This window comes from Belonocnema kinseyi, chromosome 2 (assembly GCF_010883055.1).
Source record: "Belonocnema kinseyi isolate 2016_QV_RU_SX_M_011 chromosome 2, B_treatae_v1, whole genome shotgun sequence".
NCBI lineage: Eukaryota > Metazoa > Arthropoda > Insecta > Hymenoptera > Cynipidae > Belonocnema > Belonocnema kinseyi.
In genome coordinates, this window is record NC_046658.1 from 121106707 (window position 1) to 121129501 (window position 22795).

At 25.4% G+C, this 22795-nt stretch overlaps 1 protein-coding gene across 1 annotated transcript in view; it reads left to right on the top strand.

The window, feature by feature from the left end:
- LOC117167812 (chondroitin sulfate synthase 1) overlaps nt 1–22795 on the top strand; it is a 70764-nt gene that overhangs the window by 43194 nt on the left and 4775 nt on the right. Inside the window, exons 3-6 of the mRNA XM_033353013.1 lie at nt 2711–2851; nt 7526–7706; nt 18139–18495; nt 21503–22160. Coding sequence (XP_033208904.1) covers nt 2711–2851; nt 7526–7706; nt 18139–18495; nt 21503–22160 — 1337 coding nt within the window. The remainder of the gene's footprint in view (nt 1–2710; nt 2852–7525; nt 7707–18138; nt 18496–21502; nt 22161–22795) is intronic.

Consider the following 22795-nt stretch of genomic DNA (forward strand, 5'->3'; position numbering starts at 1 on the left):
ATCAAGGCAAAAAAATATATAATATAAAATAAAATAAAAATAAAATGAAATTAACGATATGAAAAAATGGCAAGAGAAGAAAAAGTTTGATTTCTAAATGCCCTAAAAGATTATCATGACAACTATTTGAATTTTCTTGATAAATCAAAAATTAAATTTTGACAGCATGGAAGTTAAAAAACGGTGAATCTGCTCAGTAGACCGTATGTGTAAAGTTTAAATCATAAAGAAAACATTGGAAATGAGCAAATTCAGTTTATGGAAAAACGACAAAAGTTGCAATAAAACGAGTAATAATAAAATTTTTAAAAAAAGAATGCGCATTTTTTTAACGGGACATTGAAACTTCATCTGTTTTAAAACCTATACAATATACATTTATGGGAATGATATAAAATTCCAGGGATAAACTCGAGTGCGAAGCACGAGATAAGTGATGAGAATGTGTTCGTTAAAGCCGTAGGAGCTTTAACAACAGAGAATTCACAATTACCAAATTACTGTTGTCGATATTTTCACCTTTAGTTTTAAAGAGTCTATGCAGAAAGATCGAAGACGTAGCGTGAAAACCAAATGTCGCGCGCCCTAGGCGCGCTCAAATTTACGAGCGCAGCGAGCCGCGCGCAATGAGAATGTGCCCGCGAGGCGGGCAGATTTTTTAAATATTTTTGAAATTGAATAAAGCAATTTCATTAAGTAACGATATTGCTGAGACCTTCACATACTTTTGCATCAACACCCACACTTGAATGAATAATTAAAGAAAAAATGCAATTTGGTCACACCTTCTTTACACTTGGCGTTGAAAACTAAGTACCGTTTATAAAAATAAAGAAAATTAACTTGAAGTGCTCATGAATCCACGATTTTCTGATGATTATCAGTCACAGTCTCTTGCAGACGGAAGTTCGCTCTTTACGTCTGCTTCAACTGCACCTCTTTTAATACCTATTGCAATTAGAATTAAACTTTAGACATAAATTAAGAGCCGTCCATAATGTATTTTACCAATTTGAGGGGGGCGAAGGGGGACGCGCCAAAAATTACGGTTGGTAACAGGGAGGGTGGGGACCTTTTGCAAACCCGTAATTATTTAGTTGAAAATGCAACCTGAAGCAACTATTTTATTAAAAAGTCCTATTTTTTATCAAAAATTAAACTACTCAGTTAAAAGTTGTACTACTTGATCAAAAATGTAGTCTTTTTGTTAAAGATTCATCTCCTTGGTTTAAAAGTTAACTAATCTGTTGAAAATTTGTTTTATTTTTAGTTGAAAATACATTTTTTAACTAAAAATCTAAGTATTCCATTTCTGTCTAAAGATGTACTATTTTTAGTTAAAAATTTAATTATTTCGTTAAAAATATGACTTTTTAGTTGAAAATACATGTATTTTGTTAAAAATTCGTCTATTTTGGTAGAAAATTATTGGTCTTCGTTCCAAAATACTTTTTTTATGGAAGATTTCACTATCTGGTAGAACTCTTTTGATGAAAATTCGTTTCATTAATTATTCATAATTTTAGTTTAAAATGTATCGCTTTGGTTAAAAATTCATCTTTTTTGCTAAAAATGAAATTGTTGAAAAAATTATTGAATTTTCTTCAAAACGATGGAATATTTAAACCAAAAATATGAATTATGAACTAAAAAATGTGAATCTTTTTTAACGAAGTAGCTCAAATTTTAACCAAAAGCAGATGAATTTTCAATTAAAAATAACAATTCTAAATCAAAAGCCTAATGTTTAACGTTCCAACGAAAAAATATTTTTATTTTAAATAAAATACAGTTGAATTCAATAAAAAATACCAGATTTCAAACAATTAGTTCGTTGTTCAAGCAAATTGCTGAATTTGCTAAAAAGCAATTAAATTTTTAACCCAAAAGTATTAATTTTGAAGTAAAAAATAGAATTTTTAACTAAGTAGCTAATCTTTAACCATTTAAATTTTTAACCAAAAACAATCATTCCCAATCAGAAATCTAATCGTTAGGGTTTCAACTAATAAATATTTTTATTTTAAATAGAGAATAGTTAAAATTCAACCAAAAAATACAAGTTTTCCAACAAATAATTCATTTTTCAACCAAATTATTGAATTTTCTACAAAAAAATTAATTTTTAACCCAAAAATAGAAATTTTTAACTAAAAACAATTAATTTTTAATGAAGTAGCTCAAATTTTAACCAACCAGTTGAAGTTTTAACCAAAAAGAATAATTCCCAACCAAAAATCTAATCGTGAGGATTTCTATCGCAAAACATTTTTATTTTTAATAAAAAACAGTTGAATTCAACAACAAAAAAAGGAATTTACAATGAAGTAACTCAAATTTTAACCAAGCTGTTAAATTTTCAACCCAAAACAATTCCCAATAAAAAAAACTAATCGTTAGGGTTTCTACCAAAAAATATTTTTATTTAAAATAATAGAGAGTTCGTTTCGACCAAAAACGATGATTTTTCCAACAAATAGTTTATTTGTCAACCAGGTTGTTAAATTTTCTACAAAGCAATTGAATTTTTAGCACAAAAATGTGAATTTTGAAGTAAAAACAATGAATTTTTAACGAAGTAGTTTAGTAACTTTTAATCTGAAATTGGTAAAGTAGTTTATGGTTGGCCCTGAAATTATAATAAGTAAAATAGAGGAGTAGAGGGATCCGATTTGAATGGGACTTATGACACTTATGATATCTATTGCAGATGCAGTCGATCCTCTACCACAACAGCAGCGGGGACCAGGCCTTCACCGGTAAACTTAAAAGAAAGGAAGTTCATCGTGCTATCACCCTACATCCGGTTAAAAGCCCGCCGCACATGTACAGGGTGCATAACTACATGAGGGTCCGTATTATACACCATTTTTTCATATTTTTATCATACTTATAAAAACAAACACTAACAAGGCAAAACAATCAAAATTTAATAAAGTATTTTCGACAAGAAAAATTCAATTGTTGATATTTCAAACAAAAGAGATTTCAAATTAAAATAAAAAAAAAAACAGTTCAATTTAACCAATAAAGCCGACTTTAAAAAAAAAAATATATATATATATATACATTTTGAACAAGATATTTTTAACTAAGAGGATTCAAACAAGATAATTACATTTTCAACCAAAAGCATTATTTTCTACCAAAAAGCATCAACTTTGAACAAAATACATTAATTTTCTACTAAAAATGTTAAATTTTCAATAAAAAATTAAATAGATATATACTCATGTCAAAAATAATTTCCAATCAAAAATGAAGTGAATTTTTAACAAAATAGTTAAATTTTTCAACGGAAATGTTAACTTCCAACAAACAAATTAATGTTCAATGAAAAAAAGTTAATTTTCAATCAAACTGTTGAATTTTCAACCGAATGTTTAAATTTCCAGTTAAAAAATTAATTTTTACACGAAAAAGATCAATTTTCAACAACGAAAATGTAATTGTTGTTATTTCAACAATACCAGATGTCAATTAAAAATCAAGAACTGTTGAATTTAACCAAAAAAGCCAAATCTTTAAGAAAAAACTTGAATCCTCAACTAAAACACATTAATTTTCAAAAAAATTGTTGCATAGTTAACCAAGAAAATAATAATTTTCTACAATAAAAATACAATAATTTTCAACCAAAAGGATTAATTTTCTACCATAGATAGTTAAATTTTCGGTTACATTAATTTTATAATAAAATTGATATGTTTCTAAATGAAAAACAAATTGTTCAATGTTCATTGAAACGAATAATTTGCAATTGAAAACGAAACAAATTTTTAACAAAATAGTTAATTTATTCAATCAAAGAAAGGAATTTTCGACAAAGTTGTTTAACTTTAGACCAAGTATCTGAATTTTCTGCCAAAAAATTTCAAACGAGAGTTAAAATTTCAACCAAAAAAAAAAATTTCAGCCAATAAATAAAAAGAGTTTCGTCTAAAATGTTGAATTTCTCAGCCAAGAAAACGAGATTTGTACAAAGCACTTGAATTTTCAACAATTAAGATTGATTTTCTACTAAAAACATGGTTTTTTGTCAAACTGCATAAATTTTCAGGCAAAAAGTTGAATTTGCAAGATTGACAAAATCAACTTTTGAACAAAAAATGGAATAGTTACATTTTCGTTAAAAAATAATAATTTGCAATTAAAAAAGACATTTTCTACAGAACAGTCGAATTTTCAAGCAGAAAATATAAAAATTTTTAACAAAAAAGTTATGTTTCAACCAAATATTAACATTTTTAGTTAAAAAAGATTGATTTTTAACCTAAAAGGATAATTTTTCAAGAAAAAAATGTAATAGTAAATATTTCAAAACAACCAGAGTTTAATTTAAAATTATAAAATCATTTTATTCAACCAATAAGGCTGATTTATCAACAAAAGACTTGAATTCTCAACTAAAATGAAGTAATTTTCAACTAAACTCTTGCAGTTTTTAGCCAAAAAATTGATTCTCTACCAAAAAGACTAGTTTTTTAAGAAAATAAATAGATTTTAAACAAATTACTTAAATTTTCAACCCAAAGGATTAATTTTCTACTAAAAAATACGTATATTTTCAATAAGAAGTTACATTTTCAATCACATAGTATACTTTTCTGCCAAAAAATACGAATTGTTAAGACAAGACATACATTTTTTACGAAAAATGAAACCGTTGAATCTCATTAAGAAATCCCAATCAAATGCGTAACGAATTTTCAACAACATAGTTCAGTTTTCAACAAAGTATTTGAACTTTCGAACAAATAGTTGAATTTGCTACCGGATTCTTAAATTTTGGATCCGAGAATACGAATTTTCTACGAAGTAGTTAAATTTTCAACAAAAAAGTTTATTTATAATCAAAAGAAATTAATTTTGAACTAAAAAGTTACATTTCTAACCAAGCAAGAAAAGATTTCTACAAAAACGAATGGACTTTCAAACGAAAAAGACGAATGTTCAACAAAATAGATAAAATTGTAATGAAACAAAATTTTTTATTCGAAAAAGGAAAATAATATCAATCCAATTTTTCAATTTACCAGGAAAAGTGCGTAATTTGGAACTATACAGTTAAATTTTCTATCTAAAAGGCCTTTTTAACAAAATTGTTGAATTTTCAACAATCTTTTTTTAAAACCCGAAAGATTAGAATGCTTCGAATATTTCTTCCCTAATTTTCGAACATGTCAATTTGACTTTCGTGAATTTATGATTTTAACTACCTTCCTTTTGCTAAAAAAAACTGAGTGGGTAGAGGCAACCTACGTGTGAGTAATCATTATAGAGTCTTACATAATGTATCTTGTACAAAAAGCTTCAGAAATAGATAGCAAGTCGAAAACATTTGCAAAAGAAATTTTTGTCGCTATGAAAAAATCACTATTCTACTTCAAAGATAAATTAAGAAATGATTTACATGCCTAATTTTTGTGCTTTTGCTAAAGTCCCTTAATTTTTATAATATTAGCATAAAAAACTTTTTTGTAATATCGCGAAAGGTAATAAAATTCTGCGTCTAATTTTATAAATTTCAAAACAAACATTTTAATTATTTTAATTTATTTTTGTTCAATTTTATAAAAAAATATTGCAAAAAAATTCCAAGTTAGATTATTTCGAAAAACTAGAATAATTCTGGAAATAATTAATATTTTTTACATTTTCAAGATATTTAAAAAATTGTTTTCAGTGATTTTTATAAAAATATTATTGTTTAAAATTTTTTTAAATCATGTACATTCACTCTAGCAAAATGAAATAGAGAAACCTTTAAAATGAGCCCAAGACGATTGAAAAATGTTTATTATTACTAGAGTTATTTCAATTTTTAGAAAACATCGAGAAAAAGACAACTTTTCAACATAATAGATGAATTTTCAACTAAAAAAATATATATTTTCGATAAAGAATAGAATTGTTTAATTTAAAGTTAGAGAAATAAGTCTTTAGCTAAATAAAATAAATTTTCAAGGATATAGTTCAATATCAACCATAAAATTATCTTTCTACCAAAAAAGTTAAATGTCAATTAAAAAAAAATCGAAAAAAATGCAATAGTTAACATGAGTTTTCAATCAAATACATTAATTTTAATCGAATTTTCAACCAAAAAGGTTAATTTTCTACCAAAAAATACCAGTTTTCAACAAAATAGGAGAATTTTCATCTAAAAAAATTAAATTTTCAACAAAAAGTAGAATAGTTAAATTTGTAACCAAAAAGATTAATTTTCTACCGAAAAAGAACAAAATTTCGACAACATATTCAGTTAAATTATGAGTTTGAAAAATTAACTGTCAATTATCAAAACAATTTTTTTCAACTAGATTAATGAATCTTGATTGTAAAAAAAAATTAATTTTGAACAAAGTTGAATTTTTAACCAAAACAGAAGAATTCTTAACGAAAAATGGATGCAAGAGGATAAATTTTCAACATAAAAGCTTGAACCTGAAGCCTCAACTATCAAATATAAATTTTTCAAAAAAAATGGTAAAGTTCTTATTATCAGTACAAAAATATAATTTTTAACTAAAAACAAATTTTTAACAAAGCGGTGAATTTTTCGACCAAATTAATCATTTTCCGCTAAATAGTTTAAAGTTTAAAGAAAGAAATTAATTTTGAACAAAATTTGAAAATAGTTATATTTTCAGGAAGAAAAAATTAATTTGAAACCAAATATATGATTTTTTTAACCAAAAAGATGAATTTTTCACAAATAGAATTAATTTTCTATCGAAAAAGATGAATTTGCAATCAAATGGATGAATTTTCATCTGAAAAAGATAAATTTTCAACCAAAAATGGAATAATTGAAGGTGCAGTTAAAAAAAAAATTTTTAATAAGGAAAAAAATTTCAACTAAAATCATGAATGTGTGAACTCGAATTGAAAATAATCATAAAATATCAATAATATAATTAAAAAATTCTTTAAATAAAAACCAAGAATATAACAATAAAGTGTAAAATCAATTTTGATTTAATCTGTATAAAATTTTATAAATTAAAATTAAATGTCAAACATTTATACCGAAATATAAACCCTTCTCAATTCGAAAAATACAAAGTGGGTTAGTTTGTCCATTTAAACAGATTTCTGATGTTTTTGGTACAGGAGTCATTTTTGTTTTAAATCCACTACCATGTAAACTATTCTAAAATTCGGAAGATGATACTTTCACTTTCATTTTCACGTTTTTACACATTTTGATATTTTCCATCAAATAAATTTTCGACAAGAAAAAAACAAATTCTTAACAAACTAGTTACATTTTTAAGTAAGGAATTAAATTTTCGAATAAAATGATTAATCTTCAACCAAAAATATGAATTTTTGATTGAAAAAATATAAAGTTTCAACCACAAATGGAACAGTTATTATTACGAGTAAAGATTATAAAAATGATTTTTACTTTGATATAATAAATTATAAATTAATAAATGAATTTTGAAGTAAAAAGAAAACAAATGTTTAACCAAAAATGAAATATTTTCATTTTAAAAATTAATATTTTTTATTCTAGGGCTTGAAAATCCAAGATCTCGAGCACAGGAGGATCCTTCTCCACAGAGACATCCACTCGATGTCTTCCAGTTTAGGAATAGAAATAGACAATATTAAAAATTACACCCTAGCCAAAGGCGTAGCTTTATTTCCTCAAAAATCAAATTCCGTGGATTATCCAGGTGACACCAAAGTTCTCGGTAAGTTCTGATCATTTTTCAACAGATAATTGAATTCAACAACTGATATTCAAGGTACTAATTAATTATTCAATTGAAATTAAAGATACTGATATGCTCATTTGAATTGACCACGGCATTCACCCCGAAATTCTAGGAATGAACTTCGCCATTTGAATTGTAGCCTTGCAGACGACTTTTAACCAGAGAGTCATCTGCAATTCAATTAGACTAATGATTTCAAGAATGAATGTATTTTACCAGACTCGTTATTAATAGACCCACTTAGTATGATTGTCTCGTAAGTGAATTGAATACATCGTCGAGACACGATGGCGTACGACTTGTACCGTTTCAAATATCAGAATTGGCAATCATCACTTGAATTGTTAACAGGATGGCCAGAAAACTTCATTTAAAAAATTCCATGACTTTTTCCCGATTTTTCCCTGGCCAATTTTTCATTTTCTCGAGACATTAATATTTAAATTAAATTTTGATGTTATGGTTTTTTCTTTTCTAGTTTAGTGTCACTGCTTTTTGCCGATAAAATTACGGTTTTAGATTTATATAGTATAAACCAGGATTGTTTTAGTTTTTAGCTTAGAAAAAAAATCCTCTCTAGCTCGGCTGGGATTCGAACCCAGGTCTCACAGATTGCCGGTCTGGTGCTCCTCTAGGTAGAGTTCTGCCACAACTTAAACCAGAACCGGAAGTGATGAAAAGCGCGTGATTTTCAAACCAAATTTTACAATACATTTACAATTTTCAAGAATAAAATGAGGAAGAAGATAACATAAAATAAAAACATATCAAAACTGGATAAAATATATGAGAATAGAAATATTGAAAAAAACGACTATTTTATTGTGTGTTTAAAAGTTAGATTTATTATTTCAATTTAACTGTTCCATTTTCAGTTCTATATTTATCCTTTTTAGCAGAACTTTTTTTTATTTTCTTAATATTAGTATTTTTGGTAGAAAATAATCTTCTCTGTTACAATATTTTGTTCAAAACTCGTTTTTTGTTTGATTGCACATTAATTTTTTTTCAATGCAAATTTAATTATTCGACATTTGGTTGAAAAGTAACCCTTTGTAGTTGAAAATTAATTTTTTTGGGTGAAATAATAATCATTTTTATTTAAAATTTATGTTTTTAGTTAAAAATTAATTTATTTTGTTAAAAATTTGTGTTTTTTATTTGAAAACATGTTTTTAACTGAATTTTTTACTATCCTATGTTTGATTTAATATATACATTTAAAAAATGCAACTATTTTGTTGAAAATTCAAAAATATATTTAGTTAAAAATTCGTCTTTTTGGTGAAACATTATTATCCTTGTTCAAAAATGTATTTCTTTGGTTGAAAATTCTACTTCTTCGTTGAAACTTCATTTTTTAGATAACAATTATTTTTTTGTTCTGTTAAAAATTCTTCGTTTGTTGGTTGAAAATAATTTCGATAACTAAAAATTAACATGTTCACTTTTTGGTTGAAAATTAATATTTTTCAGTTGCAAATTTAACTATTTGAATAAAAATCCATGTATTTTGTAGATAATTAATGTTTGTGGTTGAAAATTCATCTTTTTGGTTGAAAGTGCGTCTTTTTTTGGTAGTAATTTAATGTTTCTAGTCCATTCCATTTTTGGTTCAAAAATTATATTTTTCAGTTGAAAATTGAACCTATTTGATTAAAAATTAATGTATTTTGACAAAAGTTAATTTTTTTGTTGAAAATTAATCTTCGTAGTTGAAACTTTATCCTTTTGGTTGAAAATTCGTCTTTTTCTAGTAGAAAATTCGTCTTTTTGGTATAATATTAATATCATTAGTCTATTCGCTTTTTGTTTAAAAATTATATTTTTTAGTTGATTGTAATTACACCTTTTTTGTTGGAATTTGAACTATTAAGTTAAAAATTCAGTTTTCGGGGTAAAGGTTTATAATTTTCATTGAAAATATGTCTTTTTGAGATTTGTCTTTCTATTTGCAAATTCATTCATTTAGTTAAAAATTTGGATTTTTTGATACAGAAGTTTATCTTTCTCGTTAAAAGCTCAACCAATTTGTTAAAAAAGTTTTTTTTGTAGATAAAATTCATAATTTTCGTTCAAATTCATCTTGTTGTTCAAAATTTCATCTTTTTAGTTGATAAATCATCTATTGGATTAAAAATTCATCTTTTTCTTGAAGATTCAGTAGATTTTTTTTTAATTTATATTTTTTAGTTTAAAAATTGAACTATTTCGTTGAAACTTCGTAATTTTCGATTAAAAATTAATTTTTTAGTAAAGAAATGTACTATTTCACCTTTGGTTAAAATATAAAACTTACCTTATTTTTAGTTGAAAATTCGACTTCCTTGGTCGAAAATTAATCTAATTGGTTAAAGATTCATCATATATGTATCAAATTAATTTTTTTCGTTGAAAATTAATTTTCCTAAATGATGAAAAACAATTAATATTTGAGGGCCAGAAACCAGGGGAAATAGGTTGCTTTTTTCACGGAAACAGAAGAATAATAGGCGAATCAATTAATTTAAATAAAATTAATTAAGGGAACTAAGACACTTTAAAATCCTAATATTTTAAATCGAAATATATTGCAGGTTCAACAAAATAGTTGAATATTCAACACTTAACACATTTTCTACCAAAAGAAATGAAGTTTCAACAAAAGGGTTCAGTTTTTAAGTTGAACTGTCGATTGTTTCAGGAAACAGTTGACTTTTAAACTCTAAAGAATTGATTTTCACACAAATAGTTGAACTATAAAAAAATATGTTTTAACATAATAGTTGGATTTTCAACAACAAAAAAATTACTTTTCTACCAAATGAGATGAATTTTCATCTGTAGAGTTAAGTTTCCAAGATGAAGTGCAGGATGCTTTCCAAAACGGTTCACCTTTAAACCGGAAAAGATGAATTCTCAACAATAAAGTTAATTTTCAACCAAAAAAGATTAATTTTTAACCAAATAGTTATATTTCCAATAAAAAAAATTATTATTTTCAACCAAACAGTTGTATTCATAACCTAAATATGTATTTGAATTCTTAATTATTATGCTGAATGTTCAACCCAAAAAATCGAATTTTCAATAAGAAATTTAATTTTAAATGAACAAAGGCGATTTCATCCAATTAAACAGGATGAATTTCCTATAAGAAAAAAACGAACGTTCATAAATCAGTTGAATTTTCAAGCTAAAAAGATAAATTTTCTCAAAGACAGTTGAATTTTCAACAAGAAATTTAGCTTTCATCCAAGAATGATGAATTTTCAACAACAAAAAATGACTTTCTGTCATAAAAGATTAATTTTTTAACCAAAAGAAATTAATTTTCTACATGAGTCAAATTATCATGCTAAAAATTCGGGTGTTATAGTAAACCGTTGACCTTTAAACCGAAAAAGATGAATTCTCAACAAACAAAAAGTTAATTTTTAATCAAGAAAGATTAGTTTTCAACCAAATAGTTAAATTTTCAATTAAAAAAAAAAAAAAAACAAGATACTTTTCAACCTAACACTTGTATTCACAACCAAATAGTTAAATTCATAACCATTAAGCTTAATTTTCATAAAAATTGAATCGTTAAATTTTCAGTTACAAAAATTAATATTCAACCAAAGAAATGAATTTTCAACTAAAATAATGGAATATTCAATTGGAATGATTACATTTTCAGTTACAAATAAAAAATTATTATCAACAAAAAAGAGACTTTCAAATAAAAATTAACATTTTCATATAAAGTGATTAATTTCCTACTGAAATAATGAATCTTTATCTGGAATAGTTGAATTTTCAAGCGAAAAGATTAATTTTCAACAAAACTGTTTAACTTTCATTCAAATAGTTATATTTCAAAACAAAAAGTTGAATTTTTAATTAAATTGATACATTATCAACCAAAAATTGAATAGTGAAACTTTCAGTTAAAAATATAATTATCAACACACACACACAAAAATGTTCAAATAGAAATTAACATTTTTAAACAAAGTGATCAACTTTTAAATAAATGACGCATTTTTAACTGAAATACTTGGATTTTAATCAAAATATTTAAATTTTCAACTAAAATAATTAATATTCAACTGGAGCTTAATAGTTTATATTTCAGCAAAGAAGGGTTTTAATTTAAATACGAATAATTTAAATTTAAGCAAAAAATCGAATTTTCAACCAAAAAGATGAATTCTCAACCAAGAAGATTAATTTCTACTAAAAAGGACGATTTTTTAAATAAGTACGTAAATTATCAACTAAAAAGATAAATTTTCAGCCAAAAATGTAATAGTTATACTTTAGTGCAAAAAGTCATTTTTTTAATTACAAAAAAATACTAAAAAAAAAATAGTTACAAAAAGACAAATTTGCAAAGAAGGAATTTTTCAAAAAATAATTTAACGTTCAATCATGTTGTTAAATTTTCAACAAAAAATGATGAATAAATTCAAAAACAAAAGGGTAATAGTTCATATTTCAACCAAGAAAGATTCTAATTTTAATATGAATAATTTAAATTCAAGCAAAAAATACGAATTTTCAATCAAATATAATTCTCAACCAAAAAAAACTAATAGTTTAGTTTAATTTTTAATCAACTGAAAAAGACCAATTTTTAACTAAATAGTTGAATTTTGTACTAAAAAAGATTAATCTTCAACTTCAAATTTTCGGAAAATAACTAATTTTTTTGCAAAAATTTTTTAAATAGTTCAACTTTTAACCAATTGCAAGTTAAATTTTCAACGAAAAAAATGATTATTTAACCAAATAAATGATATTTGATATTTGAATGAAAACATATTTTAATTTAAATAAAAATCAGTTAAATTCAAGCCGAGAAGATTAATTTTCAACAAGACTGTCGAATTTTCCACCCCGAAATATTAATTTTCAATAATATAGTTAAAATATTAACGAAATAAATAACTTTTTACAAAAAATAGTTGGATTTCCTTATTGGATTCTATAATGATTCAGTTCGCATTTCAACAAAGAAAAAAAACGAGAAAAAGGGGATGTTCCTTCAAAATTGTATTTTTAATATAAAACCTTTTTATAAATGGAATAAAACAAATTCAATTTTAAATTTATAAATTTTGATTGTATTGTTCTTGACACTTTAAGTACTTCTTATAGAAATTCTTTGAATGTTCACATTTTTTACAAAATCCCTGACTATTCCCTCGTTTCCAGGTTTTCCCTGACCTGCGGCCACCCTGATTATTTCTTATTTCTCATTAACTTTGATCATGACGAGGTGCATTTCGGTACATTAATGTCAGCCACATGACTAATTGATATCTAATTGATGACTAATTGATATCCTTATGGTATTATTGAATTAATAGACCGGTTATAAAACCGGTTTCTCTGATAATTTAAAATGCAGAAGACTGTTTCATGTATGTAGATTTTCACGAGGGTATTCACCCAGAAGGAGTTATGGTTATATCTTCGTAATGGTGACTCATGTTCATTAATTTCTCTTGAATATTATAGACTTCGACAGGAAAAAGTGTAAAGCTCTATCTCTACATTTATATACTCTGCAGCTAATTTTCAAATTTTGGATGCTAATTAACTCACGAATCATTTAATGAATTTCGGATTCCTGTTTCTAAGATTTTTTTCTAAGTTCAGTTTCATTTCCTTGTTTTTACAAATAAAATCGCAGGATAAACCAGGGTGTCTAGCATCCTGGAAATATAATTATTAATTAAGGATGATTTTTCAACAAAAACATGAATTTCCAAGTAGAGAAAATAAAATACTCAACCAAAAATTGAATAGTTGAACTTTCAACTTAAAAAGAATCATTTTTGCCCGAGTAAAAATGCTTCGACTTGAGTTAGACTTGGTTATGTCTTGAGTACGTCTTCAAGACATTGATGCCTGGCTGCGTCTCAAAACTGAGTCGAGACATAGGCGTTCGTCTTACCCTTATGGCCGCGAGAGGTAAAAGGGGGCTTACTTGTCTTAAGTCGAGGCTTTTCTTGGCTAAGACGACGTTTAATTGACTCAAGACGTGCCTTGTCTTGGCTGAGATTATTGAACCTTTTTCGGCTCAAAAATGAGATTAAAATTGACGAATACGAAATTTGGAATTATTAAATTTGTTATTTTTAATTTATAAATTTAGAATCGGTGGTTCTGAACGAGTATAACCCTTAAAAACAAGTAACAATCCGTAAATAAGTTAATTTAATACATATGTTGTATAAAAATATACAAGATTGTTTAACCATTAACAAAGATTAGCTTTTATGTCTGTTAGATTTACCCTTTTTGTTAGGGCAGGTATACGCTCGAAATTATAAACCGCACGTGTTGGAATCATAAAAATTCGGCTCAAGGGATAAATTGATGTCCTCAAGACATAAAAACTTGTCTCCAAGACATCAATTGAAGTCTGGCTCCATTTCAAATCTGAGCCATGCTCAAGTCGAACTTTTCGATTACAGCATGTCTTGATTTGGGGAAATTCAAGTCGAACTCAAGTCGAAGAATTTTTACTCGGGCGCACAAAAAAAACTAATTAAAAAAAATGTTTTTGAACAAAGTGATAACTCCTTGAAAACCTTGAAAAGTCCTTGAAGTTTGCTCATGTCCTGGAATTTTTATTCGTTGTCGGAAAAACAGGGGTTTCAACTTACTCAACTCTGCTGAATGAAAATCATTGCTGAACGGTTTTTTTTTAGTTTTCATTTGATAATCGAAAATGTTTCAACTTTTTCATAGATTTCCGATTTTTTTTCAATTTTAACAATTTTATTTGAATTTTTCAAACCTAATCATTTTTCGTTATCAATCTTTTGGCTGAAAATAATTTTTAAAGTTTAACTATTCTATTTTTGGTTGAAAATTGATCACTTTATGTTGAAATTTCAACTATTTTCTAAATAATTTATGTTTTTTGGCTGAATATTTCAACTATATTGTTGAACATTTTCCTTTCTGGATTACAGATTTAATTATTTTGATTAAAAAATCAACTATAAAAAAATTCACATTTTCCGGAGGGAAATTTAACTGTTTTGTAAAGGTTTCGTCTTTTTGTCTTAAAAATGAACAATTTTGTTGAAATTTTTATTCTTTTTTGAGTAAAAAATCTTTCTTGGTACAAAATTTTCATCTTATGTTGAAAATTCGTCTATTTAATTTGGAAATTAATATCTTTTAGTAGGAATCTTATTATTTTATTCAAAATGTAACTATTATATTTTTGGCTGAATTTTGTTATTGAATTGTTGAAAATTATTTTTTTACTAAAAATGTATTTTTTATCTGAAAGTAAAATTTCCATTTTTTGTTGAAAATTTATTTTTTTTCATTCAAAATCCGAAAATCATAAAATTTTATCCGTGTCTGTCTGTATGTCTATCTGTATTTCTGTATGTATGGTTACCTGAATGTTGTAGCCACGCTAACTTTTGAGGGATTTGTCCAATCAAGTCAGCGTTTGATATACTTCTTAAGGTTTCCAAAATGAAGGTTAAGTTTGTTATTCAGATTTTTCCGACAAAAATAAAAAAATTTAGAGCATTTTCAAAGTTTGAAATTTTTTTCAAATTTAGAAATTATTGTAAAAGTTTCTTATAGATGAGTAGAAGACTTGCAAATTATCCAAATGAAATTTTTTATTTCGATGAAAATTAGAAAAGTGATATGCTTTTCAAAATTTTGAAAAATGTCAAAAAAAGAAAAAAATATTTTGTTTAATAGGCTAAAAAATATCAATCCAAATTTCTCCTAGATATAAAATATATGTATTACGAAACTATTTTCATGAAATTTCTTAATTAAACAAAAGTTCAAAAAGTTGGATCATTTTTAAAAAATGCAATTTTTGTTTATAAGAGATCTGTAAGTTGAAAGCGTTATTTTTCAGTAGATTTGAACAAGATTTACAAATTATCTTGAGGAAGTTTTTTAATTGGACACAAATTATCGAGCTCGAATCGGGAGTTTCCTAATGAGAATGTAATCGTCAAAGCCGCAGGTGCTTTGAGAACCTTCTTTGAAAACAAATAGAAAAAAATGTCAGTTACAATTTATAACTGTAATTCCTGAACAGTTAAAATCACAGTTTTTTATTTAAGTAATAATATTTATGGTATTTAAAAAATGTAGTTAAAGTATTCGCATTTAAGGTACTGAAAGAGAGCTCGAAGCACGCGAGAGCCTAGGCGCGTTCAAACTTGGCGCGCATCGCGCAATAAGGATTTAATTTAACTTCTGGATTAAAATTTGAATTCTATGATTGAAAATTAAATTATTTGGTTGAAAATTCGCCTTTTTCTTCCAAATTAAATATTTGTGCGTTTAAAATTCAACTGTTTTGTAGAAAATTCGTTTTCTGTAGAATATTCAACAATTTGGTTAAAAATGAACTTATAATTGAAAATTATTTTTTTTTTTTGTTAGAAATTCATCATTTGAATCGAAAATTAATTGTTCAACTGAAATATTCTTAACTGAAAATTCATCTATTTGTTTGACCATTTAACTAATTCACTGAAAATTTATTCCATTTGGTTGGAAATAAATTTTTTTCTTCTTTAGGTGAAAATTTATATTTTTTGTTAAAAATCCGTCTTTTTGGTAGAAATTAATCTTATTAAGTGAAGCTTCATAGTTTTTGGCAAAAATTCATTTTTTTAGTTAGAGATTCACCACTTAAGTCTAAAAATAATTTTTTAAACTGAAGATTTAAGTATTCCATGTTTGGTAAAAATTTATCTATCAGGTTGAAAAATCATCTATTTCGTTCAAAATTAGTTTTTATTTTTTTAACGAATAATGAACTATTTAATTTTTTGTACAAAATTTATCTAATTTGTATAGAAATTTATTTTTCTTAATTGAAAATTCATCTGTTTGGTTTAAAATTTAACTATTTTGTTGAAAAAATTATTTTATCTTCTTGGAAATAATTTTTATTCCGGAAATTTAACTGTTCTATTTTAAGTTTAGAAATCACTTTTTTGTTTGTTAAAAATTCAACTACTTGGTTAAAAGTTAAGCTGTTTCTTTCAAGATTTTTTTTTCATTGAAAATTCGCAGTTTTTGGTTGAAGATTCATCTTTTTTTTTTAATTCAGCTGTTCTTTATTTAAAATAAAAATATTTTTTACTAAAATATTAACGATTCGGTTTTTTGTTGATATCTAATCTTTTTGTTTGGAAATTCAACTACTTGGTTAAAATTTGAGCTACTTCGTAAAAGAATTATTTCTTTTTGTTGAAAATTCCTATTCTTGGGTTAAAAACTCAACTGTTTTTTAGAAAATTAAACAATTTTGTTGAAAATTTGTTCTTTATTTAAAATAAAAATATTTTTTTACTGAAATATTAACTATTCGATATTTTTGTGATAACTAATCTTTTTGTTTGGAAATTCAACTACTTGGTTAAAATTTGAGCTACTTCGTAAAAAAAATTATTCTTTTTGTTGAAAATTCCTATTCTTGTGTTAGAAAATCAACTGTTTTGTGGAAAATTAAGCGATTTTGTTAAAAATTTGTCTTTTTTGTTTGAATTCAGCTCTTATTTAAAATTAGAATATTTTTGTTTGAACCCAAACCAATAAATTTTTCGTTGCAAATTAATCTTTTTTGGTTTAAATTTTAACTACTTGGTCAAAAGTTGAGCTATTTGGTTCAAAATTTATTTTTTTAAATTCAGCATTTTAGTTAAAAATTCATATTTCGGTTTTAAAAATGTAATTTTTGCAATAGAAAATCAAACTTTTTTTCAAGAATTCAACCACTTGTTTGAAAGTGAATTATTTGGTTCAAAATTTGTATTTGTGGTTAGATTCACAATTTTAGTTGAAAATTAATTTCTCTGTTAGAAAATTCCTCTTTTGGTAGATAATTAATCTTCTTGGTTAGAACCTTATCCTCTTGGTTGGAGATCAAACTACAGGAAAATTCTTCTATAGCGCCGATTTTTGGGCTGATGGTGGGTGGGAACTAATTTATCATAGGCCGCTCCGCTTTTGCTTGTGCACACCCGATTGCTCGCCTGCGTGACAACCGCAGACCCTCGCATCCCGCGCAGCTCCTGTTACAACTATCTGCGGAGCGGCGTCAATTCTCGGAAGAGCTGCAGAAGGGAGGGCTATTGAATGGATTCACTGTATTTAGTTGAGAATACACCTATCTGATTGAGAATTCAATATTTTTATATGAAATATTACAAATTTGATGCGTTTTCAATTTGAATTTGATATCATTACCTACATAAAGTTTACTTCAAGGAATTTATTCCCCTATTTTCGTGAAAAATCTGCTCATTTCCTTGTTTTAAAGCATTTTTTCATCCTTTTTTTCTGAAATCTTGATTTAAGCTGAAAAAAGGGGACGAACTGTTATTTCTGCATCTTATAACCGCAATAAGAAAATATTTGTCTTTTTCAGGAGTCCCCCCTGGTCTGCGGTCGTTCAAACCTCACTCGAGTGATGAAGTCATCCCTTGGGATTTCCTTTCGCGGTCAGCATACAGTTTGGGCGATTCGAATCCACGAAGAAGAATTCACAGTCATGTGAAGGAAGGCCTGGAAGATATTACGAGGGAAGTTATGGCTTCAATAAATTCTTGTTCTCGACAACGTGGAAGAATTGTAGAAGAACGAACAGCTCTTTATGGCTACCGAAGAGTCGATTTCTTCGGAGCCGACACAATTCTCGATCTTCTTTTAGTTTATCGAAAATATCGTGGCAGGAAAGTCACGCTCCCCGTCAGAAGACACGTTTATCTTCATCAACACTTCACGGGTACGATTTCCTGCTATTTCCTTGTGTAATTTTATTCCCAGGAGCTTTAAAATGGTGTCAGATTAACCAACAGATTAACCATTAACAAGTAAAAAGATTGATTAATTAATTGAAATTCATTAATCAATTATTATTAATTCAAAATTAAAATCAGAGAATTTTTCCGAGAGCGTGCTTAATTTTTTTTTAATGCAATATAAAATTAAATAACAATGATACTTCATTTGTTAAACTTAATTAATATTACTGTATTTATCTAGGTTGAATTTTTGTTTAATTAATTTTTTTAACTGAAAATTTGACTATTCTTTTTTAGATTGAAATTCATCGTTCTTAGTTAAAAATTCAAGTATCTAGTTGAAAATAGTTGTATTTTGTCAAAAATTCGTTCTTTTTGGAAAACAATTAATCTTCTTGATTGAACATTGATCTTTTGGCTTAAAAATTGTACAGTTTGTTTGCAATTTTTTCTCTTTTTTGACTAAAAAACCTCTAATTCGAAAATTTGTTCATTCTTTGACTGAAAATTTAACTGTCCTAGTTAAAACTTTAAGTATTTAAAAAAATTAGTGTTTGTTTTGTTTACAAATTAATGTTGTTCTAAAAATGTAACTATCCCAATTAAATATTTTATCAGCTTAGTTTAAAATTCATCCCTTTAGTTGTACATTAATTTTTTCACTTAAAACGTAACTATTCAATTTTTCGTTGTAAACTAAGCTTTTTTATTTAAAAATTCATCTTTTTGTCACAAAAAATAATTGGCCTTGGTTAAAATTAATTTCTTTTGTTTAAAATTTAATTTTTCTAGTTAAAGATTCATAATTTTAGTTGAGAATTCATCAATTCGTTTGGAAATATAACTATTTTTTGAAAAAATGTTATTTCTTTGGAAATTAATTCTTTTTAACTATTCAATTTTTGATTGTAAAAATAGCTTTTTTAATTAAGAATTCGTCCCTTTTTATCGAAATTAATCTTCTTGATTGAAAAAAAATCTTTTTTTGGTTGAAAATTCAATTTTCCTATTAAAGATTCATCATTTTTGTTAAAAATTGATCAACTCGTTTGCAAATGTAACTATTTTTTTACAACTTCTTTCTTTTTTTTCAAAAACTAACTTCTTTATGCTGAAATTTCAACTAGTCAATTTTTGGTTTTAAAATGAGATTTTTTAATTAAAAATTCGTCTTTTTGGTAGAAACTGATTTTTTTCATTGAAAATCCTATTATTATAGTTAAAGATTCATAATTTTAGTTAAAAATTCATCTTTTCAGTTGAAAAATTGGTCAATTTGTTTTAAAACGTTACTTTAAAAAAAAGTTTATTTATTATAATAAATTTATTGTTGTTAAAATATCAAGCTCTACATTTTTCATTCAGAATTAATCTTTTTTGGAATTATAATTTAATTCTTTGGTTGAAAGTTAAACTCTTTTTGTTCAAAATTAATTTTGTTTTCCTGAAACTTATTTTTTTTACTAAAAATTTAACTATTTCATTCGGAACTTTAAGTGTTTTCTTGAAAATTGGTTTTTTATTTCAACTGAATTCTGAGTTAATATTTATCATTTTAGTTTGAAAATGTATCCTTTTTAGTTGAAAATTCAACTATTTTTTTGAAATTTTTTTATTGAAAATTTTACTTTTTAGACAGAAAATGTAACTATTTCAATTAAATATTACATCGTTTTAGTTTAACATTCATCTCATTGGTTTAGCATTAACTTTTTAACTGAAAATTTAACTATTAAATTTTTGGTTGTGAAATGAGCTTTTTTAATTAAAAATTCGTCTTTTTTGTAGGAATTAATCTTCTTGTTAGAAAATTCATCATTGTTATTGAAAATTCAAAATTTCGATCTAAATCTTTATAATTTTATTTGTAAATTCATAACTTCGGTTGAAAAATTGTTTTATTTTTTTATTTGATGGAAGTGTAACTATTTTCTTGGAAATTTATTTATTATTAATAAATTTTAGGAAAATTTTTTTTTTTTTTGTTTTTGAAAATTCATCTCTTTGGTAGAATATTAATTTCTTCTAATGAAAATTTAACTTTTCAATTTTGGTTGAAAATTCAAATATTCCAGTTAAATATTTATAATATTTAATAAAAAAATAATTTATAATGATTAAATAATTAAAATTTACTTATTCCATTTTTGTTTGAAAACTCAAATTTTTTACTTTAAAATTCAATTATTTGATTGAAAATGGATCTTTTTTCTTGAAAAATTCATGTTTTAGCTTGAAATTTTATTTTTCAAGTTAAATATTCATCATTTTAGTTAAAAATTTATCACTTTGTTTGAAAGTGTAACTAGTTTTTTGATAATTTATTTATCATTAATAAATTGTTTTACAATTGTTTTTTTTTTGTTAATTTTTTTAACTGAAAACGTAATTATTACAATTGAATATTTCATCATTTCAGTTGAAAGTTCATCTCTTTGGTAGAACATTAATTTTGGTAACTGAAAAAATTAATTGATTGAAAATTTACCTTTTTTAGTTGAAAATTCGTCTTTTTTCGCAAAGATTAATCTTCTTTTCCTTTCCTTTTTTAGTAGAAAACTATTTTTTGTTACTGAAAATTTCACTATTTCATTTCTGGTTGAAAACTGATCTTTTTTAGTTTAAAATTCAACTTATTTGTTGAAAATTTTTTTAAATTGAAAATTCATGTATTTTGTTTAAAAAATCATTTGTTTTTGGTGGAAAATTAATCTTCTTTAAAAATTTATGTTTTTGGTTAAAAAGGGAAGTATTTCAGTTAATTGTTTATAATTTCAGTTGAAAATTCATCTTCATAGTTGAATTCTCAGTTTTCAATTCAACATATTAATTGAATCCCTAGAAATTTAAAAAAAAAAACAATTATAATAAAATCGCGATGCCTGAAAAAAACATGAAATTGTCATAAATTTTTTTTCCGGGATTTGAGTAGACGCCCCATTTAAAGTGCTTCTAAATGTCTGAATAAACATATCTCTTCTTCTCCAGGTTTAGAAATCCGAGAAGTGATTGACGGAACCGAGGTGGAGCCAAACGAAACAAAAAGCAGTTCCAATTCCCTGCAGGATATTTTCCCAGGTTTTCTCAGTTTGAGCTTCACTTCAAAGGCAATTGCCGATCCCATTCAGCGTAAAATCATCCACTTCATTTTGCCACTATCCGGCAGATACGAAATTTTCGAGAGGTTTCTGAAAAATTATGAAGAAGTCTGCATCAGCAGTGGAGAAAGAACGAAATTACTCGTGGTTCTGTTTCCTCATAAGAGAGAGGATTCTTTCAATAGGACTATAAATCTGATCAATCGTTTGAAATATAGACAGCCGAGTGCAGAAATCAACGTGATACGAAATTTGGGAAATTTTTCTAGGGCTACGGCACTTGATATGGGGGTTTCTACTCTGGAAAATGAAGATCTGATGTTTTTTGTAGATGTGGATATTGTTTTCACTCGATCGGCCTTGATCAGAATTAGACTTAATACTGTTCTTAATCTCAGGATATATTTTCCGATTGTCTTCAGCCAGTATGATCCCAAAATTGTTTATGGAAATGAAAAAGAAAGAGAGAAATTTATCATCAATGATGAGAGTGGATACTGGAGGCAGTTTGGATTTGGAATAGCCACTTTGTACAAAGTGGATTACAGGTGAGATCATTTTTTGAAAATCATCATAAAATTACCGACATTTTTGAAAATGAATTTTAACTTTACATTAAAAAAAATTTCCGACATTTTTTTAAACTAATACGGATGGTTAATAAAGTTTTTAAAAATTTTTTCCAAGCGCAAGAAGTTATTTTCGGTACTGGTAAGAAAAAATTACCGTTAGGAACAATAAGATTTCTGAGGAAATTTTGAATGATTGAGATTCTATTTTAAAACATTTATTTCAAGCTTAAGAATTAAATATAGTTAACAAAGAATCTGGAAGATTTTGAGACAATTTTCTTAATTTTTGCAGATTTAAAAAAAAATTTTGAGAAAACTTTGATTTATTTCAAAGGATATTTCATAACTTTAGAATGTTTAACAAGTTTTTAAAAAAATTTAAACTTTGAAAACTTGTTTAAAAAAATGTAAAGAAAATATAGATTTGTTAAAATTTTGAAATAAAATGGTAAAATGTTTTTAAAATTTTGTAAAGGTTTTAAATAAATATGTTTTTTTTTTTAGATTTCGGAAAATTTTTCAATTGAGATTTCATAATGAAAAATTAATTTTAAAAAAATATTTAAAGTTTATTTTATATAAATATATTTATATAAATAATTTTATATATT